The sequence below is a fragment of the Salmo salar genome, chromosome 29 (genome assembly GCF_965601325.2).
Source record: "Salmo salar chromosome 29, fSalSal1, whole genome shotgun sequence".
NCBI classification, from domain to species: domain Eukaryota; kingdom Metazoa; phylum Chordata; class Actinopteri; order Salmoniformes; family Salmonidae; genus Salmo; species Salmo salar.
This window is the reverse complement of record NC_138319.1, coordinates 32,164,727-32,192,198: the sequence shown is the minus strand read 5'-3', so window position 1 is coordinate 32,192,198 and position 27,472 is coordinate 32,164,727. Positions and strand designations below refer to the sequence as shown.

Below are 27,472 nucleotides of genomic sequence, written 5' to 3'. Positions count from 1 at the left end.
GTAGGATTTTTTATTAATTTATTTGCAAATTATGGTGGAAAATAAGTATTTGGTCAATAACAAAAGTTTATCTCAATACTTTGTTATATACCCTTTGTTGGCAATGACACAGGTCAAACGTTTTCTGTAAGTCTTCACAAGGTTTTCACACACTGTTGCTGGTATTTTGGCCCATTCCTCCATGCAGATCTCCTCTAGAGCAGTGATGTTTTGGGGCTGTCGCTGGGCAACACGGACTTTCAACTCCCTCCAAAGATTTTCTATGGGGTTGAGATCTGGAGACTGGCTAGGCCACTCCAGGACCTTGAAATGCTTCTTACGAAGCCACTCCTTCGTTGCCCGGGCGGTGTGTTTGGGATCATTGTCATGCTGAAAGACCCAGCCACGTTTCATCTTCAATGACCTTGCTGATGGAAGGAAGTTTTCACTCAAAATCTCACGATACATGGCCCCATTCATTCTTTCCTTTACACGGTTCAGTCGTCCTGGCCCCTTTGCAGAAAAATAGCCCCAAAGCATGATGTTTCCACCCCCATGCTTCACAGTAGGTATGGTGTTCTTTGGATGCAACTCAGCATTCTTTGTCCTCCAAACACGACGAGTTGAGTTTTTACCAAACAGTTATATTTTGGTTTCATCTGACCATATGACATTCTCCCAATCCTCTTCTGGATCATCCAAATGCTCTCTAGCAAACTTCAGACGGGCCTGGACATGTACTGGCTTAAGCAGGGGGACACGTCTGGCACTGCAGGATTTGATTCCCTGGCGGCGTAGTGTGTTACTGATGGTAGGCTTTGTTACTTTGGTCCCAGCTCTGCAGGTCATTCACTAGGTCCCCCCGTGTGGTTCTGGGATTTTTGCTCACCGTTCTTGTGATCATTTTGACCCCACGGGGTGAGATCTTGCGTGGAGCCCCAGATCGAGGGAGATTATCAGTGGTCTTGTATGTCTTCCATTTCCTAATAATTGCTCCCACAGTTGAGTTCTTCAAACCAAGCTGCTTACCTATTGCAGATTCAGTCTTCCCAGCCTGGTGCAGGTCTACAATATTCTTTCTTGTGTCCTTTGACAGCTCTTTGGTCTTGGCCATAGTGGAGTTTGGAGTGTGACTGTTTGAGGTTGTGGACAGGTGTCTTTTATATTGATAACAAGTTCAAACAGGTGCCATTAATACAGGTAACACGTGGAGGACAGAGGAGCCTCTTAAAGAAGAAGTTACAGGTCTGTGAGAGCCAGAAATCTTGCTTGTTTGTAGGTGACCAAATACTTATTTTCCACCATAATTCTCATCTTTTTAAGTTGGAGAACTTGCACAATTTGTGGCTAACTAAATACTTTTTTGCCCCACTGTACCTGAACATCCTATGAGAGGAGTCATTAAGGGGAGAGATATACCTGAACATCCTATGAGAGAAGTCATTAAAGGGAGAGATATACCTGAACATCCTATGAGAGGAGTCATTAAAGGGAGAGATATACCTGAACATCCTATGAGAGGAGTCATTAAGGGGAGAGATATACCTGAACATCCTATGAGAGGAGTCATTAAGGGGAGAGATATACCTGAACATCCTATGAGAGGAGTCATTAAAGGGAGAGATATACCTGAACATCCTATGACAGGAGTCATTAAGGGGAGAGATATACCTGAACATCCTATGAGAGGAGTCATTAAGGGGAGAGATATACCTGAACATCCTATGAGAGGAGTCATTAAGGGGAGAGATATACCTGAAGCTTTGATGCACCTGTACTGTCTCCGCCTTCTAGATGGTAGCGTGGTGAACAGGCCGTGGGTAGTTGAGGTCCTTGATGATCTTCTTGGACCTTCCTGTGACATCGGGTGTTATAGATGTCCTGGAAGGCAGGCAGTGTTTCCCCAGTGATGTGTTGGATTGACCGCACCACCCGCTGGAGAGCCCTGCGGTTGCGGGCGGTGTAGTTGCCATACCAGGCGGTGATACAGCCCAACTGGATGCTCTCTATGGTGCATCTGTAGACGTTCCTGAGGGTCGTAGGGGCCAAGAAGAATTTCTTCAGCATCCTGAGGTTGAGGAGGCTCTGTTGTGCCTTCTTTACCACACTGTCTGGGACCATTTCAGATTGTCAGGTGATGTGTACGCAGAGGAACTTGAAACTTTTCCCCATTGATGTGGATAGGGTTGTGCTCTCTCTGCTGTCTCCTGGAGTCCACGATCAGCTCGTTTTGTTTACATTGAGGGAGAGGTTATACTCCACCGTTGTTGGCCCATCAACGTTGTGTTGTCAGCAAACTTGATTGAGTTGGAGACACGTGGCCACGCAGTCTTGGGTGAACAGGGAGTACAGCAGGAGGCTGAGCATGCACCCCTGTGGGGCCCCTGTGTTGAGGATCAGTGTAGTGGAGGTGTTGTTTCCTACCTTCACCACCTGGTGGGGCGGCCCCTCAGGAAGTCCAGGACCCAGTTGCACAGGGTGGGACTCAGACCCAGGGCCCTGAGCTTAGTGATGAGCTTGGAGGGTATTATGGTGTTGAAGGCTGAGCTGTAGTCGATGAACAGCATTTTGACATAGGTATTCCTCTTGTCCAGATGGGATAGGGCAGTGTGCAGTGCAATGGCAAGTGCGTCGTCCGTGGATCTGTTGGGGGGATTTATTCAAATTGTAGTAGGTCTAGGGTGTCATGTAAGATGGAGGTGATACGATCCTTAACTAGCCTCTCAAAGCACTTCATGATGACAAAAGTGAGTGCTATGGGGCGATAGTCATTTAGTTCAGGTACCTTTGCTTTCTTGGGTACCGGAACAATGGTGTGCATGTTGAAGAAAGTGGGGACAACAGACTGGGATATGGAGTGATTGAATATGTCCGTAAACACTCCAGTCAGCTGGTCTGCACATGCTCTGAGGACGCGGTTTGGGATTCCGTCTGGGCGGGCAGCCTTGTGAGGGATAAGACGCTATTATTCCGCTCCCTTAGTCAATACATGTTAGAATCACCTTTGGCAGCAATTTCAGCTGTGAGTCTTTCTGGGTAGGTCTCTAAGAGCTGTGAGTCTTTCTGGGTAGGTCTCTAAGAGCTGTGAGTCTTTCTGGGTAAGTCTCTTAGAGCTGTGAGTCTTTCTGGGTAAGTCTCTAAGAGCTGTGAGTCTTTCTGGGTAAGTCTCTAAGGGCTGTGAGTCTTTCTGGGTAAGTCTCTAAGAGCTGTGAGTCTTTCTGGGTAAGTCTCTAAGAGCTGTGAGTCTTTCTGGGTAGGTCTCTTAGAGCTGCGAGTCTTTCTGGGTAAGTCTCTAAGAGCTGCGAGTCTTTCTGGGTAAGTCTCTAAGCGCTGTGAGTCTTTCTGGGTAAGTCTCTAAGAGCTGCGAGTCTTTCTGGGTAAGTCTCTAAGAGCTGTGAGTCTTTCTGGGTAGTCTCTAAGAGCTGTGAGTCTTTCTGGGTAAGTCTATAAGAGCTGCGAGTCTTTCTGGGTAGGTCTCTAAGAGCTGTGAGTCTTTCTGGGTAAGTCTCTAAGAGCAGCGAGTCTTTCTGGGTAGGTCTCTTAGAGCTGCGAGTCTTTCTGGGTAGATCTCTAAGTGCTTTATACACATGGATTGTGCAATGTTTGCTCATTATTCTTTTCAAAATTCTTCAAGCTCTGTTAAGATGTTGTTGATCATGGCTAGACAGCCATTTTCAGGTATTGCCATAGATTTTCAAGCAGATTTAGGTCAAAACTGTAACTTGGCCACTCAGGAATATTGACTGTCTTCTTGGTAAGCAACTCTATTGTAGATTTGGCTTTGTGTTGTAGGTTATTGTCCTGCTGAAAGGTGAATTCCTCTCTGTCTCTGGTATAAAGCTGACTAAAGCAGGTTTTCCTTTAGGATTTTGTTTAGTTCTATCCCATTTCTTTTTATCCTGAACCCCCCCAGTATTTGCCGATGTCAAGCATTTTTCTTCCACTTTGACATTACAGAATATTTTGTGCAGATAAAAAAATTACAATAAAATCCATTTTAAACCCACTTTGCGACACAATAAAATGTGAAGAAATCCAAGGAGTCTGAATACTTTTGCAAGTATACTGAATGTCTATGATATTTAGGTCCCATTTCTGTAGTTGGACTCTAACTTTCTGTATGTGTAGCTGTCTTTATTGTGAAGGTCAAAATATGTTTTGGGAAGTATTACTGTTGGAATATGCCATTTATTAGAGGCCAATAATGTTTTCCATCTCCACTCTGTTGTGTGGTTGCCTGGTGTTCTGTTGTGGCTTTGAATTATAAGTTAGAGCCCTGTGTTTTGTTTAATCATGTCACATGACCTGGATTTTCCACATGTATTTTAAGACTTTTCCAGAAATTAGAATTTAACAAGACATTTAAGCAATTGTCTGAGGATGGTGCTGGACCCTTTGACATAAACATAGAAGGGGACAGTTTGATGAAAAAGCTTTAAATAAAGGTTTTCCAGGTCATGTGACTTGGTTCACCAAAACACAGGGCCCTAATAATGATGGTGTAGGAAGAGGAAGGTGGGTGGTATGGGGAGGAAGAGGAGATGGGTTGTGTGGGGAGGAAGAGGGAGGTGGGCTGTATGGGGAGGAAGAGGAAGATGGGTTGTGTGGGGAGGAAGAGGGAGGTGGGCTGTGTGGGGAGGAAGAGGAAGATGGGTTGTGTGGGAAGGAAGAGGGAGAGGGGTGAGGGTTGTGTGGGGAGGAAGAGGGAGATGGGTTGTATGGGGAGGAAGAGGGAGGTGGGTTGTGTGGGGAGGAAGAGGGAGGTGGGTTGTGTGGGGAGATGGGTTGTTTGGGGAGGAAGAAGGAGATGGGTTATAGTGTGCATTCCCACATCTAAGGATTGAACCCTCTGTGTGTGTGTGTGTGTGTGTGTGTGTGTGTGTGTGTGTGTGTGTGTGTGTGTGTGTGTGTGTGTGTGTGTGTGTGTGTGTGTGTGTGTGTGTGTGTGTGTGTGTGTGTGTGTGTGTGTGTGTGTGTGTGTGTGCGTGTGCGCGTGCGCGTGTGTGTTCCTGCTAACTGAGTTATATGCATTATTCAGAGTTTAATATTCAACATTACGGGGGAGTAAATTGGAGCCATCAATCAAAGCAGACAGTTATATGTGCAGGACTTCTGAGCATAATGTTGGAACACAAAACACATTTCTCAGAATCAAGCTGCCAGGCTGATTGGACAGGGAAATGGGCTCGGGAAATTACACTGATTATTCATATATCTATATATATATATTTTATATATATTATAAATATATTTTTTAAGCTTGATCTAATTTCGATGACATTATGGTGTTATTATCCATATGCTTGCGGACAATTATTTTCTCACACACACACACACACACACACACACACACACACACACACACACACACACACACACACACACACACACACACACGCCTGATATTTCAGTTAGAGGGACACACACAAGCACATGCACATAAGACCAGTGTTTCCCAAACTCCTGGAGACCCTGAGGGGTGTAAACTAGTTTTCTTCCTGTAGAACAACAACACTGATTTAAATAATCAACTCAGTATCAAGCTTTAATTCTTTAAATCAGCTGTGTAGTGCTAGGGCAGAAAACGAAATGTTCACACCTTGTGGTTCCCAGGACTGAGTTTGGGAAACGCTGACATAAGTACACTTGACACACGCGATTCAAAGATGAAACTTATTTCAATTGCTTTTTATAAATGCTTTCACTTTCTGCGATTAGTTTTACAAGCAAGGACATGATGAGATTCAAAAACATTTAAGCTGTCCGTGAAACCATATTGTTTTATTGGCCATCAGAATGGTTAAACAATGCAATTAATGAACAGAATTGGATGAATGAATTAACAATTTCACAGTTCTGAAGGACATAACTGCCTCTGAAGCCATATCGGCAAATATATAAAGTCAATATAAACAAGAAAGGGTATTTCTGTCTGTCTGTCTGTCTGTCTGTGTGTCTGTGCGTTTGCACGGTTGGCTCTCATCCCATCTTGGCCTCAGCATGGTTCCAAACAGAAATGGAATTCTTTGAACGATGGCTCGCATAATGTGTGTGTGTGTGTGTGTGTGTGTGCATGTAGTGGCACACTGTGTGTATTTGCGCATTGCTAGCTGTATGTGTACATGCTCGTGCAGTAGAGCACAGTTTGTGTGTAGGATCAGAGTTCCCATAGCTAGAACCTCTCTGAGGTACAGGATGAAGGTCAAGCAACACAATGATCCACTTACTGAATGGTGCTTTCTCTACCGTTAGTATGGCAAAGCATCAACAGTTGGTGGGGAGAGTGGCTTTAGCAGCAATGGACAATGTAGAGTTCTTCAGTTCTAGTTTTCTATTGTTCACAGCTATAGGAAGAACAAGGTTTGATTTTCCACTCAATAGCTTGACAACTTCTCACCCGCGTAGAGTAGGATAACGTTACCCCCAGATACTGATCTAAGTCCGTTTTGTGTTCTACCTCTTAATGGTCAATGTTAGGTTTTGGGGGAGGGTAGGCTGATCCTAGATTTGTGCCAAGAGAGAAGTTTCTACCTGTAGCTCACACAGACCTAGAACCTGTTTTTCCCCTCACCAAATCTGAAGGGACTAAAACTGATCTGGGATCAGTGTCTTACAGCAACTTCTACCTAGTATTCCCTAAAGCTCTCTTCTTCCTCCATGCTTCTAAAATCCATTCTGAAAACCTGGAATACACTTAAAAACATTTCAAACCATGTTAACTATTAAATATTTCAGCATGGCCAGTCACCCAGAGACAGAAGCTGCTTTTGATTGTTGTGTGCAGAAAAGCCGCCCACCCACATAACCGTAGCTAACAGGAGAAAGCAGGAAGCTCCCACTCACACCATGACAGAACTGGGCTCCATGCCAGCTCAATCCAGTCAATTGAGAGGAGATGCAATGAAATTGCAAGAATTTCACTGAAAGGCATCATTATTTTTCAACATCCATTTTAATGAGAGCTAGAGAGAGAAAGAAGGGAGAAAGAGTTAGTAAACATTAGAACGGGCCAGCTACTTTCTGTGTGTTTACAGTTTTTTCAATCTGCAGGGTGGGAAAATAATGACATTTTCTTTCCTTTTCATCCCCATCATACTGCATTAATAAGGCCTGGAATTAGAATTCAATTTGAATCCACCAATCAGAATGGTCTGTGGCTATTCCCATGAGGGACTGGCTAATGACTAGCCAATCAGCAGCGCTGATTGAGTGTCCCAGAGAGGTGTCAGGAAGAGAGCTGGAGGGGGAGAGAACGACGGAGGACTCTGAGAGGGAAAAGAGGGGGGAGAATATGGGGAAATAGAACTAGAGTACATTGATCTATAGAGAGAGAGATTTAGAGAGAGGGAGGGGGAGAGAATGGGGAAATAGAACTAGAGTACTGTAAGGGCTGTCTTCAGGAATGGACCAAAATGCAGCGGAGTTAGTATTCATCTTTCAATTTAATTAGAAAGAACACTATAACAAACAAAACAAGGAAACTGACAGCCAACAGTCCTGTCAGGTGCAAACACACTAAACAAGAAACAATTACCCACAAACCCCAGTGACAAACAACTCCTACATATGTGACTCCCAATCAGGAACAACGATTCCCAGCTGTTCCTGATCAGGAGTCACAAGACACACACCAGACTGCCACGTCCTGACCCCCAAACTACTACACCAGCTCCATCTGCTGGTCAGGACGTGACAGTACCCCCCCCTCAAGGTGCAGACCCCGGAATGCACCTAACCACAACAACAAAAAACCACCAACAAACAAAATCCCCAACAAAACCCTAAACAATAAGGGAGGGAAGGGAGGGTGGCTGCCGTCAACGACGGCACTGTGCTACACCCTCCCTCCCCAACCCACCTATCCTGGAGGCGGCTCAGGCTCTGGCCGTTCCAGGCAGTCTGGGCAGTCTGGCAGCTCGGGGCAGTCTGGCAGCAGTTCAGGGCAGTCTGGCAGCTCGCGGCAGTCTGGCAGCTCGCGGCAGTTCAGGGCAGTCTGGCAGCTCGCGGCAGTTCAGCGCAGTCTGGCAGCTCGCGGCAGTTCAGCGCAGTCTGACCTCTCTGGCGACTGTTGACTGGCGGGCAGCTCTGACGACGACTGGTGGGCAGCTCTGACGACGACTGTTGACTGGCGGGCAGCTCTGACGACGACTGTTGACTGGCGGGCAGCTCTGACGACGACTGTTGACTGGCGGGCAGCTCTGACGACGACTGTTGACTGGCGGGCAGCTCTGACGACGACTGTTGACTGGCGGGCAACTCTGACGACGACTGTTGACTGGCGGGCAACTCTGACGACGACTGTTGACTGGCGGGCAGCTCTGACGACGACTGTTGACTGGCGGGCAGCTCTGATGACAACTGTTGACTGGCGGGCAGCTCTGATGACAACTGTTGACTGGCGGGCAGCTCTGATGACGACTTGACTGGCGGGCAGCTCTGATGACTGTTGACTGGCGAGGCTGGGTTGACACACTAGACTCCTGATGCGCGGGGCTGGTATAGGACGTGCCAGCCCGGAGACACGCACCTCCATGCTAGTGCGTCTGGCGGGAAACACCGGACCGAAATGGCGCGCTGGCGGTCTTGATTGTAGGGTTGGCATCACCCCTTCCGGCTCAATGCTCCCCTTGCCCTGGCACCTGCGGGGCGCTGGTACTGGGCTGTGCGTCCGTATCGGCGAGATGGTGCGTACCACAGCGTAACATGGCGCCCTCCACCTCAATTGCACCTCCCTGTAGTCACGGGTAGCTGGCTTACGGCTCTTCCCTGGCCTGGCCAAGCTACCCGTGTGCCCCCCCCCAAAAAAATCTTGGGGCTGCCTCTCGGGTTTCCTAGCCAACCGTGTTCCAGCGTAACGTTCCCGATGGTTCCTCTGTCCAGCTGCCTCCACTCTCCTGAGTGCCTCCACCTGTTCCCATGGGAGGCGATCCCTTCCGGCCAGGATCTCTTCCCAGGTGTAGACTCCCTTGCCGTCCAGGACGTCCTCCCATGTCCATTCCTCCCTTTTTCTCTCCTGTCGCTGCTCATTCCTCTTCCGCTGCTTGGTCCTTGTTTGGTGGGTAATTCTGTAAGGGCTGTCTTCAGGAATGGACCAAAATGCAGCGGAGTTAGTATTCATCTTTCAATTTAATTAGAAAGAACACTATAACAAACAAAACAAGGAAACTGACAGCCAACAGTCCTGTCAGGTGCAAACACACTAAACAAGAAACAATTACCCACAAACCCCAGTGACAAACAACTCCTACATATGTGACTCCCAATCAGGAACAACGATTCCCAGCTGTTCCTGATCAGGAGTCACAAGACACACACCAGACTGCCACGTCCTGACCCCCAAACTACTACACCAGCTCCATCTGCTGGTCAGGACGTGACAAGTACATTGATCTATAGAGAGAGAGAGAGGTTTAGAGAGAGGGAGGGGGAGAGAATGGGGAAATAGAACTAGAGTACATTGATCTATAGAGAGAGAGAGAGGTTTAGAGAGAGGGAGGGGGAGAGAATGGGGAAATAGAACTAGAGTACATTGATCTATAGAGAGAGAGAGAGGTTTAGAGAGAGGGAGGGGGAGAGAATGGGGAAATAGAACTAGAGTACATTGATCTATAGAGAGAGATTTAGAGAGAGGGAGGGGGAGAGAATGGGGAAATAGAACTAGAGTACATTGATCTATAGAGAGAGAGAGAGGTTTAGAGAGAGGGAGGGGGAGAGAATGGAAGACAGAGAGATGCTTTTTTTGTTCTTTTCACAGAAGAGAGGACAGAATGACAGATCAGCAGAAGGAGGGGAACAAGGGATGAAAGAGGGATTTCTCCCTCCATCTCAGAGAGAGGGGGTTGGGAGAAGGATGTAATGGAGGCAACCGGGAGCTGGACAGCAGAGAGTTCAGGAGGGTTAGGAGAGAGAGAGACACATCGCTGCACCTGCGCTGATACACACACGGTGTGTGTGTGTGTGTGTGTGTGTGTGGAGGAGGGGAAGCGAGGAACTGGGGGTCAAGGTGTGTGTATGGATCAGGGAGAAACATGCTCCTGTATTTCTAACAACCTGACACCAGCCACAGAATTGTGTGTGCGTGCATGTGTGTGAATGTGTAAGTCTGTGTGTGTGTGTGAGAGTGTGTGTGAGGCCTGCCGTTTCACTACAGAGACATTGTGTGCTTTCAGCCCTGAGGCATGACTGCCCTCTACCCCTCCCCTTCCCCTGTCACCCATCCCCGTTCTCACCCGTCAGCTCTCTCCCTAGATGCTGTAGAAAACATTGTCTGTCTATCTGTCAACACCTCAAGCCTAACCTCTTCAGGTCTCACCCGAACCTCCCACCTGGGTGTCAGGCCTCATCCGAACCTCCCACCTGGGTGTCAGGCCTCCACACCAACAGACAGAGATGTAGAGAAGACACTGTAAATAAATACAAAAGATAAACCCACCACTAGCACACCTAGTTAAGGCGCTTACCTTCCCAGTTATGAGCTAAACTCTGTCCTCTTACCTTCCCAGTTATGAACTAAACTCTGTCCTCTTACCTTCCCAGTTATGAACTAAACTCTGTCCTCTTACCTTCCCAGTTATGAACTAAACTCTGTCCTCTTACCTTCCCAGTTATGAACTAAACTCTGTCCTCTTACCTTCCCAGTTATGAACTAAACTCTGTCCTCTTACCTTCCCAGTTATGAACTAAACTCTGTCCTCTTACCTTCCCAGTTATGAACTAAACTCTGTCCTCTTACCTTCCCAGTTATCAGATAAACTCTGTCCTCTTACCTTCCCAGTTATGAACTAAACTATGTCCTCTTACCTTCCCAGTTATGAACTAAACTATGTCCTCTTACCTTCCCAGTTATGAACTAAACTATGTCCTCTTACCTTCCCAGTTATGAACTAAACTATGTCCTCTGCTGTTTGTAGTTTGTTGTCTTTCCTAAGCTAACTTCAGAAGACAGAGATTATTGAAGTATCACTTTTAACTGTGAGGAGAGAGAACAAGAGAACGTCTTTTGATGGAGGATTCTGTTTACTCTTCCGTTCACCGCCGGGGTAATTCTCTAAACATTGAGCTCCTCCATCTCTCTGTCTCTTTCTCCCCCCCCCCCCTCCCCTCTGTCTCTCTGTGTATGTCAGAACGGGAGGCTTTGTCAGTTTTTCATGTCTTATCTCAACCAGAGAAATGAAATTTCAGGCCTTCACTTCTCCAGACAAACAGGAAACGGCACACAACTCAAATCTGCCATAACGCGCCTCAATTAAATGTGTCCCCAAAGGCACAAAAGCCCCTAAGCCCCTGAGCCCTGCTTCCCGTTACAGTCTGCCCGTAGGGAAAAAGTCTCCATTCAACACAGGCTTAGCAGCGCCCACAACAATGGCCCAGAAGAACTTTTTAGTCACGTTTGACACTGTGATCAAGCTATCTGACTTTGGGAAATCCACGGTCAAGTTCAATCCCTGCTGAATTTGGGGTGCACCACAGACAATAAACTTTCAACAGTCATCTAGCACATGGGGCGTAATTAACCTCATTCAGGTGATGGTGGTAAAAACAATGATAGTGCTCAAAATAAAAATGTCCAAACCTTAATTAATACCCCAGGCAACGTCAGTAGGCGTTCCCCTCAGATATACTACATGACCAAAAGTATGTGGACAGCTGCTCATCCAACATCTCATTCCTAAATCATGGGCATTAATATGGAGTTGGTCCCCCGTTTGCTGCTACAACAGCCTCCACTCTTCTAGGAAGGCTTTCCACTTGATATTGGAACGTTACTGTGGGGACTTTCTTTCCATTCAGCCACAAGAGCATTAGTGAGGGCGGACATTGACGTTGGACGATTAGGCCTGGCTCGCAGTGTTCCAACTCATCCCAAAGGTTTTCGATGTTGGTTTAGGCCAGGGCTCTGTGCAGGCCAGTTAAGTTCTTCCAGACCGATCTCGACAAACCATTTCTGTATGGACCTCGCTTTTTGCATGGGGGCATTGTCATGCTGAAACAGGAAAGGACCTTCCCCAAACTGTTGCCACAAAGTTGAAAGCACAGAATCGTCTAGAATGTCATTGTATGCTGTAGCGTTAAGATTTCCCTTCACTGGAACTAAAGGACCTAACCTGAACCATGAAAAACAGCCCCAGACCATTATTCCTCATCCACCAAACTTTGCAGTTGGCACTATGCATTGGGGCAGGTAGCGTTCTCCTGGCATCTGCCAAACCCAGATTCGTCCGGCGGACTGCCAGATAGTGAAGACTGATTCATTACTCGAGAGAACGCGTTTCCACTGCTCCAGAGTCCAATGGCAGCGAGCTTTAAACCACTCCAGCCGACGCTTGAAATTGTGCATGCTGATCTTAGGCTTGTGTGAGGCTGCTCGGCCATGGAAACCCATTTCATGAAGCTCCCGGCGAACAGTTATTGTGCTGACGTTGCTTCCAGAGGCAGTTTGGAACTCTGAAGTTTTGCAACCGAGGACAGACGCTTCAGTACTCTGCAGTTCCCGTTCTGTGAGCTTGTGTGGCCTACCACTTCGCGGCTAAGCCGTTGTTGCTCCTAGATGTTTCCTCTTCACAATAACAGCACTTACAGTATGACTGTGCCACTTTGAAATTCACTGAGCTTTTCAGTAAGGCCATTCTACAGCCAATATGCGTCTATGGAGATTGCATGGCTATGTGCTTGATGTTATACTCCTGTCTGCAGCGGGTGTGGTTGAAATAGCAGAATCCACTCATTTGAAAGGGTGTCCACATACATTTACATTTACATTTTTGTCATTTAGCAGACGCTCTTATCCAGAGCGACTTACAGTAGTGAATGCATACATTTCTTGTATTTTTTTATTTTTTTTTGTACACTATATATACATACCTTTTTATATATAGTGTTGGTCTTCAGACTTGTTAATTGCCTGATAATTGGCCTCACCTGAGAGCTCTGTGTCCTTCTCTTAATCTCTCCAGACACCTGCCAGGTAGCATACTCCCTCTAGAGGTGTGTGTATTTGTTGTGGCGAATAGACTAATGCAGGATAAACTGCCAGCTAACACCAAGCTTAACCCAGAGAACACCTGGACTCTGTAGATTTGCTCAAAGTCTTGGTCCAGATAGTGAGCATTGAGTCCGTCTGATCAGGGGCTCTGTCCCAGATGGCACCCTGTTCCCTCATAGGGTGGCTCATAGGGCTCATAGGGCCCATAGTGTTCATAGAGCTCATAGTGCTCAAAGTGCTCATAGTGCTCATAGGGCTCATAGTGCTCAAAGTGCTCATAGGACCCATAGTGCTCATTGTGATCATAGTGCTCATAGGGCTCATAGTGCTTATAGTGCTCATAGGGCTCATAGTGCTCATAATGCTCATAGTGCTCATAGTACTCATAGTGCTCATAGGACCCATAGGGCTCATAGTGCTCATAGTGCTCATAGGACCCATATGACCCATATGGCTCATAGTGCTCATAGTGCTCATAGGACCCATAGTGCTCATAGAGCTCACAGGGCTCATAGTGCTCATAGTGCTCATAGGACCCATAGTGCTCATAGCTCTCATAGTGCTCATAGGGCTCATAGGACCCACAGTGCTCATAGGACCCATAGGGCTCATAGTGCTCATAGGACCCATAGTGATCATATTGCTCATAGAGCTCATAGTGCTCATAGGACCCATAGTGCTCATAGAGCTCATAGTGCTCATAGTGCTCATAGGACCCATAGTGATCATAATAGTCATAGTGCTCATAGGACCCATAGTGCTCTTAGGGCTCATAGGACCTACAGGGCTCATAGGACCCATATGACCCAAAGGGCTCATAGTGCTCAGTGGACTCATAGGACCCATAGGGTTCATAGTGCTCATAGGACCCATAGGGCTTATAGGACCCATAGTGCTCATAGTGCTCATAGGACCCATAGGGGTCATAGTGCTCATAGGACCCATAGGGCTCATAGTGCTCATGGGACCCATAGTGCTCATAGGACCCATAGGGCTCATAGTGCTCATAGGACCCATAGTGCTCATTGGACCCATAGTGCTCATAGGACCCATATGGCTCATAGTGCTCATAGGACCCATATGGCTCATAGTGCTCATAGGACCCATAGTGCTCATAGTGCTCATAGGACCCAAAGGACCCATAGGACCCATAGTGCTCATAGGACCCATAGTGCTCATAGTGCTCATAGGACCCATCGGACCTATAGTGCTCATAGGACTCATAGGATCCATAGGACTCATAGGACTCATAGGACTCTAGTCAAAAGCAGTGTACTAAATGAAGTAGGGTGCCAGCTGGGATAAGCTTCGGGGCTTTATTTTCGGCTGGCGGTAAGGAGGTACAAATGTCAACTGTTCACGTTTTACCTGTCTAACATCAGCTTGTTTGCTTTATATAGGCTATGGTGGACTAACAATCCAATTGCGGTTGATGACAATGCAATCCATAAAATACCGTAAAAACACAACTTGAAGCAACCATATATTTAACCATGGAGCACATTCTGAATGGCCAGTGAGGGGTCAAGACTCGACACACCTTCAACGTGTTTATTCATAAAAAAAACAGCCCTTCGTGCCACCGCCAGCTACCACCCATAATTCTGGTTATGAACCTCCGATCCTATAGCACTACCACCAGCTACCACCCATAAGTCTGGTTATGAACCTCCGATCCTATAGCACTACCACCAGCTACCACCCATAATTCTGGTTATGAACCTCCGATCCTATAGCACTACCACCAGCTACCGCCCATAAGTCTGGTTATGAACCTCAGATCCTATAGCACTACCACCAGTGCTTATATTTAGCATTGCATTAAGGTTTTAAAATAGAGCCCTCAGTGTGTGTGTGTGTGTGTGTGTGTGTGTGTGTGTGTGTGTGTGTGTGTGTGTGTGTGTGTGTGTGTGTGTGTGTGTGTGTGTGTGTGTGTGTGTGTGTGGACACAGCAAGCCTTGGCTCTTGTAGTCAAATTGCTGTTAAATTGAGTTTCTTCACATGGAAATGAGATTAATTCACCATTTCTTTTCTGCTTAAATACATAAACAAGTCAAGCATTATAACATTTAAAAAGCTTTTGGCTTTCAAATGTCTCTCCAAAATATTGTAATGTAAAGCCTTGCTATGATGGTTAAATGAGATGGTAACTGTGGCAGAAAATTGATGGGCGACTTCATTGCCATGTCTCTCTCTCTCTCTCTCTCTCTCTCTCTCTCTCTCTCCTCTCTCTCTCTCTCTCTCTCTCTCTCTCTCTCTCTCTCTCTCTCTCTCTCTCTCTCTCAATTTAATTGGATTTCAAATACAATATAAGGACTGTATTTGCATGGGAAACATATGTTTACATTGCCAAAGTGAAATAGATAATAAACAACAACAAATGAACAGTAAACACTCACAAAGTTCCAAAATAATAAAGACATTTCAAATGTCTTATTATGTATATATATATGCAATTTTGTAATGATGTGCAAATAGTTAAAGTACAAAAGGGAAAATAAATAAACAAATATGGTTTGTATTTACAATGGTGTTTGTTCTTCACTGGTTGCCCTTTTCTTGTGGCTACAGGTCACAAATCTTGCTGTAGTGATGGCACACTGTGGTATTTCACCCAGTAGATATGGGAGTTTATGAATTCTTTGTGGATCTGTGTAATCTGAGGGAACTATATGTCTCTAATATGGTCATACATTTGGCCGGAGGTTAGGAAGTGCAGCTCAGTTTCCACCTCATTTTGTGGGCATTGTGCACATAGCCTGTCTCTGTCTGTCTCTCTCTCTCTAGCGCTCTCTCTCGATCGCTCTCTCTCGATCTCTCTCTCGATCGCTCTCTCTCGATCTCTCTCTCTCTCGATCACTCTCTCAGTCTCTCTCTTAGTCTCTCTCTCTCTCGGTCTCCCTAGTCCCCGTGTTTTCCTGGTTCTCTTTCTGTTTTGATAGATTGTCCTCCCTATTGATTCCTTTAGTGACACTCAACAAACTATCCTCCTTCAGGCGGTATCATTCATGACATCACGGTTTAACCCTCCATCATCTGGTCCCGGGTCCTGGACTTGTTTTCTCACTTCATGTTTACTCCAGAGTTAATAAACAAAGACTGTGATGGGAGTGTGTGTGTGTGTGTGCGTGTGTGTGTGTGTGCGTGTGTGCGTGTGTGTCTGTGTGTATGTGTGTGTGTGTGTGTGTGCGTGTGTGTGTGTGTGTGTGTGTGTGTGTGTGTGTGTGTGTGTGTGTGTGTGTGTGTGTGTGTGTGTGTGTGTGTGTGTGTGTGTGTGTGTGTGTGTGTGTGTGTGCGGTCTCGTCGTTAGTTAATTGCCAAGCAGTGATAAGCAGTCCATCACTAAAACGAGCGTGCCAGGCACCCCTGTTTACATAGTGACACATCTAAACACACACTGTCAGGATGAGTGTGTGTGTGTGTTTAGACACCAATCAATGTCAACTAACAGGATACAGAATGTTGTGTTCAACTAGTCACCACAACTGTCTCCCTCTCTCACTCCCTCTATCACTCCCTCTCTCACTCCCTCTCTCACTCACTCACTCACTCACTCACTCACTCACTCACTCACTCACTCACTCACTCACTCACTCACTCACTCACTCACTCACTCACTCACTCACTCACTCACTCACTCACTCACTCACTCACTCACTCACTCACTCACTCACTCACTCACTCACTCTTTCTCTCTTTCTCTCCCTCTCTCCCTCTCTCCCTCTCTCTTTATAGTGTCTGTGTCTCTCTCTCTCTCTTTTTGTGTCTGTGCCATATTCCTGTCCATCTGTCCAATTCAGTGACAGAGACTGGCACCATTACACCAGACCGACTCAATATTTCCCATTGATTTAAGATCAGACATCAGCAATATAATGTCTGCCGTGTGTGTGATTGTGTGTGTGTGTGTGTGTGTGTGTGTGTGTGTGTGTGTGTGTGTGTGTGTGTGTGTGTGTGTGTGTGTGTGTGTGTGTGTGTGTGTGTGTGTGTGTGTGTGTGTGTGTGTGTGTGTGTGTGTGTGTGTGTGTGTGTGTGTGTGTGTGTGTGTGGACATCTGCAATATGTTCTATTCTCGGGCCGACTCTCTTCTCTGTATACATCAATTATGTCGCTCTTGCTGCTGGTGATTCTTTGATCCACCTCTACGCAGACGACACCATTTTGTATTCCTCTGGCCCTTCTTTGGACACTGTGTTAACTAACCTCCAGATGAGCTTCAATGCCATACAACTCTCCTTCCATGGCCTCCAACTGCTCTTAAATGCAAGTAAAACTAAATGCATGCTCTTCAACCGTTCGCTGCCTGCACCTGCCCGCCCGTCCAGCATCACTACTCTGGACGGTTCTGACTTAAAATATATGGACACTACAAATACCTAGGTGTCTGGTTAGACTGTAAGCCCTCCTTCCAGACTCATATCAAACATCTCCAATCCAAAGTTACATCTAGAATTGGCTTCCTATTTTGCAACAAAGCATCCTTCACTCATGCTGCCAAACATACCCTCGTAAAACTGACCATCCTACCGTTCCTCGACTTCGGCGATGTCATTTACAAAATAGCCTCCAACACTCTACTCAAGAAATTGTATGCAGTCTATCATAGTGCCATCCGTTTTGTCATCAAAGCCTCATATACTATGCACCACTGCGACCTGTATGCTCTCATTGGCTGGCCCTCGCTTCATAATCGTCGCCAAGCCCACTGGCTCCAGGTCATCTATAAGTCTCTGCTAGGTAAAGCCCCGCCTTATCTCAGCTCACTGGTCACCATAGCAGCACCCACCCGTAGCACGCGCTCCAGCAGGTATATCTCACTGGTCACCCCCAAAGCCAATTCCTCCTTTGGTCGTCTTTCCTTCCAGTTCTCTGCTGCCAATGACTGGAACGAACTGCAAAAATATCTGAAGCTGGAGACTCATATCTCCCTCACTAGCTTTAAGCACCAGCTGTCAGAGTAGCTCACAGATCACTGCACCTGTACATAGCTCATCTGTAAATAGCCCATCCAATCTACCTCATCCCCATACTGTATTTATTTATTTATCTTGCTCCTTTGCACCCCAGTATCTCTACTTGCACATTCATCTTCTGCACATCTACCATTCCAGTGTTTAATTTCTATATTGTAATTACTTCACCACCATGGCCTATTTATTGCCTTGCATCTCTTATCCTACCTCATTTGCACATGCTGTATATAGATTTTTCTACTGTATTATTGATTGTATGTGTGTTTATTCCATGTGTAACTCTGTGTTGTTGTATGTGTAGAACTGCTTTGCTTTATCTTGGCCATGTCGCAGTTGTAAATGAGAACTTGTTCTCAACTAGCTTACCTGGTTAAATAAAGGTGAAATAAAAATATAATGGCTGCCATTTGTGTTTGTGACATCAGCTTTATGTCTTCCATTTGTGTTTGCGACATCAGCGATGTACAGTGTGTTCGGGAAGTTTTCAGGTCCCTTGACTTTTTCAAAATGTTATTACGTTACAGATAACATTTTTTTGTCTGCCATTAGTGTGTGACATCAGCAATAAAATGTCTGCCATTTGTGTGTGACATCAGCAATATAATGTCTGCCATTAGTGTGTGTGACATCAGCAATAAAATGTCTGCCGTGTGTGTGTGTGTGTGTGTGTGTGTGTGTGTGTGTGTGTGTGTGTGTGTGTGTGTGTGTGTGTGTGTGTGTGTGTGTGTGTGTGTGTGTGTGTGTGTGTGTGTGTGTGTGTGTGTGTGTGTGACATCAGCAATATAATGTCTGCCATTTGTTTGTGTAACAGCAATATAATGTCTGCCATTTGTGTGTGTGTGTTTGTGACATCAGAAATATAATGTCTCCATTTGTGTTTGTGACATCATCAATACAATGGTTGCCATTTGTGTGTGACATCAGCAACATAACATCTGACATTTGTGTGTGTGACATCAGCAATTTAATGTCTGCCATTTGTGTGTTGTGGTGGCTAATTTCTGCATTACCAAATGAGGAGAGTTACAAACACACCGGTCTGAGTTAAACTACATCTTTAATAATTAAGATACTTTTGCAAAAGCACTTGACCTTTAATAATGCACTCTCTCGAATGAACCATTGAAAAAGGAAGGTCCCAACACAATGGCTACTGAAATATTTTATAGCAAATATCCACCCCCCTTTGTCATGACAAACCACAGACATTTAGGAACGGTTCACAAAGAAAGACTGTTTACTTTAGTGAAGAGTATTTACAGCCAGGTAGCATTCGCTATAAATTATCGTTCAGTTTATATAGACGAGTGTCTGGTCTTCCTAGAACCGTCCCTCCCTGGTACGGTATAGTACAAAACCATTAGCTCATGTCGTCTGGAATGCTTTTTAGGCGTTCTTATCAAAATACATCATAACTCTCCTCTGTCAGTGCTATCTCATAGAGGTCCATCCTCAGTAAGACACCTCTTGTTCCCACTCCTGGACAAGCTCACTGAGGGGAGTGACATTGTGGAGACAAATAATTGGTTCCCCATTAATCACGCCATCCCTTCACATGGTTTAAGAATAGGTAAAGACACATTCACATATGAAGACAAGTCTGACCTCTCCCCTCTCTGGGCCCCAGGTGACTGAGCCCCAGCTAAGGGAAACGTGCATCTGAAAGACACCAGAGTCCAAAAGGACACTTTCTAATGACAAGTATCTCACATAAGCATATTATACTAATAAAACATCTTAATTATCTATGTTACCCAACTAATTCTGATTCATCCACCACAGTGTGACATCAGAAATAGAATGTCTGATATTTGTGTGTGACATCAGCAATGTAATGTCTGCCATTTGTGTGTGTGACATCAGAAATACAATGTCTGATATTTGTGTGTGACATCAGCAATGTAATGTCTGCCATTTGTGTTTGTGACATCAGCTTTATGTCTTCCATTTGTGTTTGTGACATCAGCTTTATGTCTTCCATTTGTGTTTGCGACATCAGCGATGTACAGTGTGTTTGGGAAGTATTCAGATCCCTTGACTTTTTCAAAATGTTGTTACCTTACAGTCCTATTCTAAAATTGATTTAAAAAAAATCCTTTATCAATATACACACTATACCCTGTAATGACAAAGCAAAAACAGGTTTTCATTTACATAAAAAAAAAAAAAAGTAAAGCAGAAATAGCTTATTTACCTAAGTATTCAGAGATTTTGCTATGATACTTGATATTGAGCTCAGGTGCATCCTGTTTCCAAATATCATCCTTGAGTTGTTTCTACAACTTGATTGGAGTCCACCTGTGGTAAATTCAATTGATTGGACATGATTGGGAAAGGCACACATCTGTCTTGATGAGGTCCCACAGTTGACAGTGCGTGTCAGGGTAAAAACCAAGCCATGAGGTCGAAGGAATGGTCCGTAGAGCTCCGAGACAGGATTGTGTCGAGGCACAGATCTGGGGAAGGGTAGCGAGACATTTTTGCAGCATTGAAGGTCCCCAAGAACACAGTGGCCTCCATCATTCTAAAATGGAAGAAGGTTGGAACCGCCAAGACTCTTCCTTGAGCTTGCCACCCGGCCAAACTGAGGAATCGGGGAGAAGGGCCTTGTTCAGGGAGGTGACCAAGAACCCCATGGTCACTGACAGAGCTCCAGTTCCTCTGTGGAGATGGAAGAATCTTCCAGAAGGACAACCATCTCTGCAGTCTTCTACCAATCAGGCCTTTGTAGTAGAGTGGCCAGATGGAAGACACTCCTCAGTAAAAGGCACGTGACAGCCCTCTTGGAATTTGCCGAAAGGCACCTGAAAGACTCTCAGATCATGAGAAACAAGATTTGCAGGTGTGATGAGACCAAGATTGAACTCTTTGGCCTGAATGCCAAGTGTCACGTCTGGAGGAAACCTGAAACCATCCCTACGGTGAAGCATGGCAGAATCATGCTGTGAGGATGGTTTCCAGTGGCAGGGACATGGAGACTAGTCAGGGATGAGGGAAAGATGAATGGAGCAATGTAAAGAGAGATCCTTGATGAGAACCTGCTCCAGATCGCTCAGGTCCTCAGACTGGGGCGAAGGTTCTCCTTCCAACAGGACAATGACCCTAAGCACATAGCCAAGACAACGCAGGAGTGGCTTCGGGACAAGTCTCTGAATGTCCTTGAGTGGCCCAGCCAGTGCCCGGACTTGAACCTCATCAAACATTTCTGGAGAGACCTGAAAATAGCTGTGCAGCGACGCTCCCCATCCAACCTGACAGAGCTTGAGAGGATCTGCAGAGAAGAATGGGAGAAACTCCCCAAATACAGGTGTGCCAAGCTTGTAGCATCATACCCAAGAAGACGCGAGGCTGAAATCGCTGCCAAAGGTGCTTCAACAAAGTACTGAATATTGGATCTAAATACTTATGTAAATGTGATATTTCCATTTTTCAGTTTTAATACATTTGCAATAATTTCTAAAAACCTATTTTTGCTTTGTCATTATGGTGTATTGTGATAAGATTGATGAGGGGAAAAAAAGGATTTAAGACATTTTAGAATAAGGCTGTAACATAACAAAATGTGGAAAAAGTCAAGGTGTCTGAATACTTTCCGCATGCACTGTAATGTCTGCCATTTGTGTTTGTGACATCAGCAATATAATGTCTAACATTTGTGTTTGTTATTGCCTTGTGTCTGTGTGACGCCCTGGCCATAGAGAGGGTTTTTTTGTTCTTTATTTTGGTTAGGCCAGGGTGTTACATTGGGTGGGCGTTCTATGTTCCTTTTTCTATGTTTTTGTATTTCTTTGTTTTGGGCCATGTGTGGCTCCCAATCAGGCACAGCTGAAGCTCGTTGTTGCTGATTGGGAGTCACACATAAGGAGCATGTTTTTCCTTTGGGTTTTGTGGGTAATTGTTTCTGTTTTGAGTATTTTCCTAACAGGACTGTTTGCTGTCGTTTTTATTCATTTTTGTAGTGTTCTCTTGTTTTTTTATAAAAATTCTAATGATGAACACATCCTCTGCTGCACCTTGGTCTACTTCCACAGACAGCCGTTACAGCCTGTTGGTAGGCCCCTGTCCATGTCTCTCTCTGGCTCAGTAACAGGACAGAGAAAGGAACCACTTTAACAGGGATTCCCTGTCTGTTCTAAAGCTAGTACTGCCTGGAAACAGTTTCCACAGTGATGTGATTTGGCTGCCATAGTGATTTGGCTGCCATAGCGATTTGGCTGCCATGGTGGAGCCAGTTACACTGCTGAAGGTTAAACATGTTGAAGGATGAGAGAGACAGTGGTGGGGATGGAGAGAGAGAGAGAGAGAGAGAGAGAGAAACGCACACCCAGGTACCTCTTAAAATATCTCCTCACAGTACCAGTTTTACCTCTTGAACATGCCGGTGCCAGCCTGCAGATTAGCAGTAAGCACTCTCAGAGCTCATGGGGACGTTCAAAAGCGAGACACTGTTAGCAACAGTGAGTTCTCTCTCCCAGTCCCTCCCTACCTCCCTTCTTCGGACCTCAGGATAGGCTGAGAGACTGCTCACTCTGTAGTTTATCTAAGCCAGTTAACACTCTGAAGTGTGAGAGAGGGAGCTCCAGCAACACTGTGGAAAATCCAGTATAATCTGAAAGGATTGAATTTCACTCCCGTAACTCTCATAATAAGCCTGCAATTCACTCAATCCCAAATTAAATACTCGTGTCTACTTTACATGAAGGCTGAAAGACCCTAATGTGTTGACGTTTGGTAATAAAGAAGAGGTTTTTCACTCAAGTTCTTATGTGATATTTGAATAGTAATTATGATATAATTGTTGTTGTTTAGAAGATATGCTGTACTATGAGTTTAAGTAATGCTGATGTTGTTGTCTATAGGAGGCATAGTATGAGTATTAGTAAAGATGATGGTGGTGTTGTTATTTACAGGAGGTATACTATGAGTATTAGTCATGATGGTGTTGTTGTCTATAGGAGGTATACTATGAGTATTAGTCATGATGGTGTTGTTGTTGTTTACAGGAGGTATACTATGAGTATTAGTAAGGATGATGGTGGTGTTGTTATTTACAGGAGGTATACTATGAGTATTAGTCATGATGGTGTTGTTGTTGTTTATAGGAGGTATACTATGAGTATTAGTAAGGATGATGGTGTTGTTGTTGTTTACAGGAGGTATACTATGAGTATTAGTCATGATGGTGATGTTATTTACAGGAGGTATACTATTAGTATTAGTAATGATGATGGTGGTGGTGTTATTTACAGGAGGTATACTATGAGTATTAGTCATGATGGTGTTGTTGTTTACAGGAGGTATACTATGTGTATTAGTAAGGATGATGGTGGTGTTGTTATTTACAGGAGGTATACTATGAGTATTAGTCATGATGGTGTTGTTGTTTATAGGAGGTATACTATGAGTATTAGTCATGATGGTGATGTTATTTACAGGAGGTATACTATGAGTATTAGTAATGATGATGGTGGTGGTGTTATTTACAGGAGGTATACTATGAGTATTAGTCATGATGGTGTTGTTGTTTACAGGAGGTATACTATGAGTATTAGTCATGATGGTGATGTTATTTACAGGAGGTATACTATGAGTATTGGTCATGATGGTGTTGTTGTTGTTTATAGGAGGTATACTATGAGTATTAGTCATGATGGTGTTGTTGTTGTTTATAGGAGGTATACTATGAGTATTAGTCATGATGGTGATGTTATTTACAGGAGGTATACTATGAGTATTAGTCATGATGGTGATGTTATTTACAGGAGGTATACTATGAGTATTAGTAATGATGATGGTGGTGGTGTTATTTACAGGAGGTATACTATGAGTATTAGTCATGATGGTGTTGTTGTTGTTTATAGGAGGTATACTATGAGTATTAGTCATGATGGTGATGTTATTTACAGGAGGTATACTATGAGTATTAGTAATGATGATGGTGGTGGTGTTATTTACAGGAGGTATACTATGAGTATTAGTCATGATGGTGTTGTTGTTTACAGGAGGTATACTATGAGTATTAGTCATGATGGTGATGTTATTTACAGGAGGTATACTATGAGTATTGGTCATGATGGTGATGTTATTTACAGGAGGTATACTATGAGTATTAGTCATGATGGTGTTGTTGTTTATAGGAGGTATACTATGAGTATTAGTCATGATGGTGATATTGTTGTTTACAGGAGGTATACTATGAGTATTAGTCATGATGGTGTTGTTGTTGTTTATAGGAGGTATACTATGAGTATTAGTAAGGATGATGGTGTTGTTGTTGTTTACAGGAGGTATACTATGAATATTAGTCATGATGGTGATGTTTTTGTTGTTGTTTATAGGAGGTATATTATGAGTATTAGTAAGGATGATGGTGTTGTTTTTTACAGAAGGTATACTATGAGTATTAGTCATGATGGTGATGTTATTTACAGGAGGTATACTATGAGTATTAGTAATGATGATGGTGGTGGTGTTATTTACAGGAGGTATACTATGAGTATTAGTCATGATGGTGTTGTTGTTGTTTACAGGAGGTATACTATGAGTATTAGTCATGATGGTGTTGTTGTTTATAGGAGGTATACTATGAGTATTAGTATGGTGGTGTTGTTATTTACAGGAGGTATACTATGAGTATTAGTCATGATGGTGTTGTTGTTGTTTATAGGAGGTATACTATGAGTATTAGTCATGATGGTGATGTTATTTACAGGAGGTATACTATTAGTATTAGTAATGATGATGGTGGTGGTGTTATTTACAGGAGGTATACTATGAGTATTAGTCATGATGGTGTTGTTGTTTACAGGAGGTATACTATGAGTATTAGTAATGATGATGGTGGTGGTGTTATTTACAGGAGGTATACTATGAGTATTAGTCATGATGGTGTTGTTGTTTACAGGAGGTATACTATGAGTATTAGTCATGATGGTGATGTTATTTACAGGAGGTATACTATGAGTATTGGTCATGATGGTGATGTTATTTACAGGAGGTATACTATGAGTATTAGTCATGATGGTGTTGTTATTTACAGGAGGTATACTATGAGTATTAGTAATGATGATGGTGGTGGTGTTATTTACAGGAGGTATACTATGAGTATTAGTCATGATGGTGATATTGTTGTTTACAGGAGGTATACTATGAGTATTAGTCATGATGGTGTTGTTGTTGTTTATAGGAGGTATACTATGAGTATTAGTAAGGATGATGGTGTTGTTGTTGTTTACAGGAGGTATACTATGAATATTAGTCATGATGGTGATGTTTTTGTTGTTGTTTATAGGAGGTATATTATGAGTATTAGTAAGGATGATGGTGTTGTTTTTTACAGAAGGTATACTATGAGTATTAGTCATGATGGTGATGTTATTTACAGGAGGTATACTATGAGTATTAGTAATGATGATGGTGGTGGTGTTATTTACAGGAGGTATACTATGAGTATTAGTCATGATGGTGTTGTTGTTGTTTACAGGAGGTATACTATTAGTATTAGTAAGGATGATGGTGGTGGTGTTATTTACAGGAGGTATACTATGAGTATTAGTAAGGATGATGGTGATGTTGTTGTTTATAGGAGGTATACTATGAGTATTAGTCATGATGGTGTTGTTGCTGTTTACAGGAGGTATACTATGAGTATTAGTCATGATGGTGTTGTTGCTGTCTGTTTACAGGAGGTATACTATGAGTATTAGTAAGGATGATGGTGGTGGTGTTATTTACAGGAGGTATATTATGAGTATTAGTCATGATGGTGTTGTTGTTGTTTATAGGAGGTATACTATGAGTATTAGTATGGTGGTGTTGTTATTTACAGGAGGTATACTATGAGTATTAGTCATGATGGTGTTGTTGTTGTTTACAGGAGGTATACTATGAGTATTAGTCATGATGGTGATGTTGTTGTTGTTTACAGGAGGTATACTATGAGTATTAGTCATGCTGGTGTTGTTGTTTACAGGAGGTATACTATGAGTATTAGTCATGATGGTGTTGTTGTTGTTTACAGGAGGTATACTATGAGTATTAGTCATGATGGTGATGTTGTTGTTGTTTACAGGAGGTATACTATGAGTATTAGTCATGCTGGTGTTGTTGTTTACAGGAGGTATACTATGAGTGTTAGTAAGAATGATGGTGGGGGTGTTATTTACAGGAGTTATGCTGTCTATAGGAGGTATGCTATGTGATGTGTGTATGGTATATAACGTGATATTGATGTTGTCTATAGGAGGTATGCTATGTGATGTGTGTATGGTATATAACGTGATATTGATGTTGTCTTTAGGAGGTATGCTATGTGATGTGTGTGTGTTATATTACATGATATTGATGTTGTCTATAGGAGGTATGCTATGTGATGTGTGTATGTTATATAACGTGATATTGATGTTGTCTGTAGGAGGTATGCTATGTGATGTGTGTGTGTTATATTACGTGATATTGATGTTGTCTATAGGAGGTATGCTATGTGATGTGTGTATGTTATATAACGTGATATTGATGTTGTCTGTAGGAGGTATGCCGGTGCCTGACCAGCCGTCAGAGCAGGGAGCCAGTCTGCTGAGTCCAGGTCTACCGTCATCTAATGGAGACGGATCAGACGGGACAGAGACCACCTCCGCTATCCTGGCCTCTGTCAAAGAACAGGTACTGTAGGTCTGACTGCCCGTCTCTCACTGTGTGTGTGCCTCCATATCAGCATCTGAGACTTGAACACACTGATCTGTACTTGGAACACACAAACGTACACTGTGCACTATGAATTATTTGCTGTAGAACCTGCTGCTGGAGCAGATATCAGTATTCCAGTCCTATGCAGTTGATTCAGGACAGTCGATGTGTTAGAAGTCAATATTGAATGTGTAGAGGAGGAATCAGGAAGTCATGTCGAGATGTTATACAGGTGATGAGAGGTGAACTGCAGCCAAGTAGACAGCATTGAATAAGACATTAAAACCACCGCAATCACTCATGCAAACGAACACATGCAACAAAAAAAAGCCTTTTGTGAACTAGCACTCGTACTTGATGCTTTTCCCCTGTATCAAATTCAAATCAAATCATATTTGTCACATAACAACAGGTGTTGACCTTACAGTGAAATGCGTACCTACAAGCCCTTAACCAACAATGCTTTAAGAAGTTAAGAAAAATAAGTGTTAAGTAAAAAATTGAAAGTAAAAAATAAAAGTAACAAATAATTCAACAGCAGCAGTAAAGTAACAGTAGCGAGGCTATATACAGGGAGTACTGGTACAGAGTCAATGTGGAGACTATATACAGGGAGTACTGGTACAGAGTCAATGTGGAGGCTATATACAGGGGGTACTGGTACAGAGTCAATGTGGAGACTATATACAGGAAGTACTGGTACAGAGTCAATGTGCTGGGGCACCGGTTAGTCAAGGTAATTGAGGTAATGCGTACATGTAGGTAGAGTTAAAGTGACTATGCATAGATAATAAACAGAGAGAAGCAGCAGAGTAAAAGAGGTGTCTGGGTAGCCCTTTGGTTAGCTGTTCAG

At 43.9% G+C, this 27,472-nt stretch overlaps 1 protein-coding gene across 1 annotated transcript in view; it reads left to right on the top strand.

Moving 5' to 3' along the window:
* LOC106590590 (catenin delta-2) overlaps positions 1-27,472 on the top strand; it is a 597,564-nt gene that overhangs the window by 50,868 nt on the left and 519,224 nt on the right. The window contains exon 2 of the mRNA XM_045710617.2: positions 26,462-26,595. Within this exon, the coding sequence (XP_045566573.1) occupies positions 26,467-26,595 (129 nt within the window). The 5' untranslated portion in view covers positions 26,462-26,466. The remainder of the gene's footprint in view (positions 1-26,461; positions 26,596-27,472) is intronic.